Source organism: Rhincodon typus, chromosome 36, assembly GCF_021869965.1.
Source record: "Rhincodon typus isolate 14 chromosome 36, sRhiTyp1.1, whole genome shotgun sequence".
In the NCBI taxonomy this organism is placed as follows: domain Eukaryota; kingdom Metazoa; phylum Chordata; class Chondrichthyes; order Orectolobiformes; family Rhincodontidae; genus Rhincodon; species Rhincodon typus.
The window spans coordinates 19,836,092-19,839,146 of NC_063367.1; the positions used below are offsets into that span (position 1 = coordinate 19,836,092).

General features: G+C 53.6%; 1 protein-coding gene across 1 annotated transcript in view; it reads left to right on the top strand.

Moving 5' to 3' along the window:
* The window catches only part of LOC109933462 (TP53-binding protein 1-like), a 30,729-nt gene that overhangs the window by 4,990 nt on the left and 22,684 nt on the right, over nucleotides 1-3,055 (top strand). Inside the window, exons 3-4 of the mRNA XM_048617054.1 lie at nucleotides 732-848; nucleotides 1,851-2,060. Coding sequence (XP_048473011.1) covers nucleotides 732-848; nucleotides 1,851-2,060 — 327 coding nt within the window. The remainder of the gene's footprint in view (nucleotides 1-731; nucleotides 849-1,850; nucleotides 2,061-3,055) is intronic.

The following is a 3,055-nucleotide window of genomic DNA, read 5'->3' on the forward strand; positions in this document are numbered from 1 at the left end:
ACGTACACGCGTAGACACACACACACGTACACGCGTAGACACACACATAGACACAGACATGAGCTGTGCAATGAGCAAAGTGAGTGGATAGGGTTTGGAACACACTGTCTGGAAATGTGGTGGAGGCAGGCACAGTTGAGGCATCCAAGAGGGCATGGCATTTATTTTGGATTGTGATAAGGATATGGTGAAATGGGTGGAGATTGACAGAAGACAATAGAGCCAGGCCAGAGAGTGGAGCCAGGGAACTGGGAACAGAGCTGGTGCTGGGGCAGCAGTCATTCTATTCATTTTAGAGCTCAGCCACCCCCCCCCCACCGGCTGGTGCACCAGCTGTAGATCCCAATTTGATCCTGCTCTGCAGGAGGAGGCCGTTGGGCCCATTGTCCCTGTACCAGCCGTGTCTGTGAGAATCCTGTGATTCTGAGTCGAGTCAAGGCTCGCCTCCCCCAGCTGCAGTTGCATGAGGAAAGGAGCCGAGTGAGGAGATTTGCACGGCACCGAGGCAGTGACTTTCGGGATGGTGGTCAGAAACTTCCAAAAGGAGGAGTAGGGCATTGTGTTTGCATGACCCTCCAATCAGGAGGAGCGATGGGAAACCTCCCGGTGTTGGAGGCAGCGATTGGGCTCTGGTGGCTGTCAACAGCTTCGGTTCTGGCTGTGGGTGGCGCGGTTCTCCCTGTTTACAATGGGTTGTGAATTGTTTGCCCTGTCTTTCTTCCCTACTCCAGAAATTCCATTCCACTTCACGCTTCCAAAGGAGGGCGATGTTATCCAGCCGATAGTCAGCGGTACCCCGCCTCTCGTTGGCTCGTTGAAGCAAGGCCCCCGACACAGCACTCCCATTGGTAAGTTCCTTCAGATGGAGGGTCCTGCGCAGTGTTTACAGCCCATTCGGCCCATCCTGGTCCCTGACATTCCACTCCAGCCTCCTCCCGTCCTCTTCCATTCGCCTGATCAGCAACACCCTTCTTAATGCCCCCACCTCCCTCCTAAGTTTATCTGTCCTCCCCCCTTCTACCTATTGATATATTTCACTCCAGCCACTTCCTGAGACCACCCCCGGCTCTCCCCTTCACTCATGTTTCTCCTGTATTCCTGATTGGGTTCATTGGCGATGTATCTTCTAATCGATGGTGCTCAAGTTCATAGATGATAGATAGAGGCCATTTGGCCCATCAAACCCACACCCACCCTCTGAAGAGCATCCCACCCAGCCCCAGGCCCCTACCTTATCCCCGTAAACCCACATCAACCGTGGCTTGTATATCCCTGGACGTTCTGGGTAATTTAGCACGGCCAACCCACCCTAACCTGCACATCTTTGGACTGTGGGAGGAAACCCCCACAGATGCGGGGAGAACGAGCAAACGCCACACAGACAGTCGCCCGAGGCTGGAAGTGCTAACCAACTGGGCCACCGAGCTTGGTGCCTTTTGCGTGAGGAAGTAAAGCAGGGCACCGGGGAGAACTGCTGCGCTTCAAAACAGTAGCAACGGGATCTGTGATGTCTGGCCAAGAGGGCGCAGCAAGATGATCTAACGTCTCGCCACCTCCGACTGTGCGGCACTCCCTCAGCACTGCACTGGGAGAGTTTGTCTGGGTGCTGAGCTCGAACCTGTGGATTGGAATTGAACCTCGGGTGCGAGAGAGTGTTACTGAGGCTGTGTGTTTTGTTGGGAAGCTTAGGCACAGGGGGAGCCAAGGTGCAGCTTGAGATCCAGTGGGCATTGTGTTCGGTAAAGACCGGGTCACTGTCGAAGAGGGTGAGGGGAGACCTTGATCCATTTCTGTGCTAAAAATCCAATAGATTTACTCCCTTTTTTTCTCCTCTGTCTCTTGTTGTTCAGAGCTTGAAGGCCGCGCCATAGCAACGACTGATGTCACTCCTGACAACGCCATGGCAACCAGTGATGTAGCAGCCGAGGGGAGTGTGCGGGGGACCTCGAATTCCGAATCCCCCTCAGTGGGAACAGCCAATGGCAAGCTGTGCCTGAGGATGCAGCTGGAAACCCCAGTCCAGGAAGATGGGAACCACTCGGCTGTCTTCAGCCTCGAGAGTAAGACCGTGGAGGGTGGGGGTGGTGGGGATGCAGGGCCCGAGGCGCTCGCCCGTGTTCGTCTTTTTAATGTGCCCGCTCCAACCCAACCTTTGTCCTGACCCCCCAACCAATTCCTCCTCCAGTGAATGCAGGTACCTCGCCGGTCAGCGAGTGAGAAACTGCAGACCGCTCGACTACTGTGGGCACCACTGATTTCCCAACCCTGTCCTCGAACCCAAACTCTTCGCACAAAATTTGAGCACGCCCATCATTTCTGGACCTTTGCACACGCACAATGTGGATGCATGTTTGGACACAAGTCTGTATGGTTGTGGATGTGCGTGTGCACGTATACAGAATATACATATCTGTGTGCATACAGAACCGTGCACACACGTGTGTGTGTGTGTGTATGTGTGTGTGTGTGTGTAAACGCATGGAAATCAGGGGAGGATCTGAAAGGGTTGAACTTCCCCTTCCTGTGGTAAATCCTGCCTTCAGGGCTGTGAGGGGTTTAACACCCTCCATTCAGCAATGAACAGCCACTGTCTCATTTTAACAGAGCTGTGCCTGTTTAGTGCGATGTGCAAGGTCTGGTGTTCACCACTGAGAGAGGTTACTGTGGTAATGGCTATGGTTTTTAGGTTTGTTCACGAGGATGTGAGCACGTGGCACTCGGACTGAATGGTCTCCAGAAAGAGCACGTGGTGACCTGGAAACCGGCTCTGTGCCGTTTTCAGAGCCACCCCTCCCCACCACCCCCACCAGACTGCAACTCCAGTTTGACACGTGAGATGAGCTGGACCAGTATGTCTTGACCACCAGTTTTACTGGTTTCTCCTTTTCAGATATCTGATGTGTAATCTGTGCTGAAATCAATGTTGGTGTTATGCACTTCTTCTATGCATTCTGTTTCCCCTCTTTTTCCATCCCCCCACTCTCTTTCCTCTCTCCCCACCCCCCCATTCTTTTTCCTCTCTTACCACCCCCACTCTCTTTCTTTCCTCTCTTCC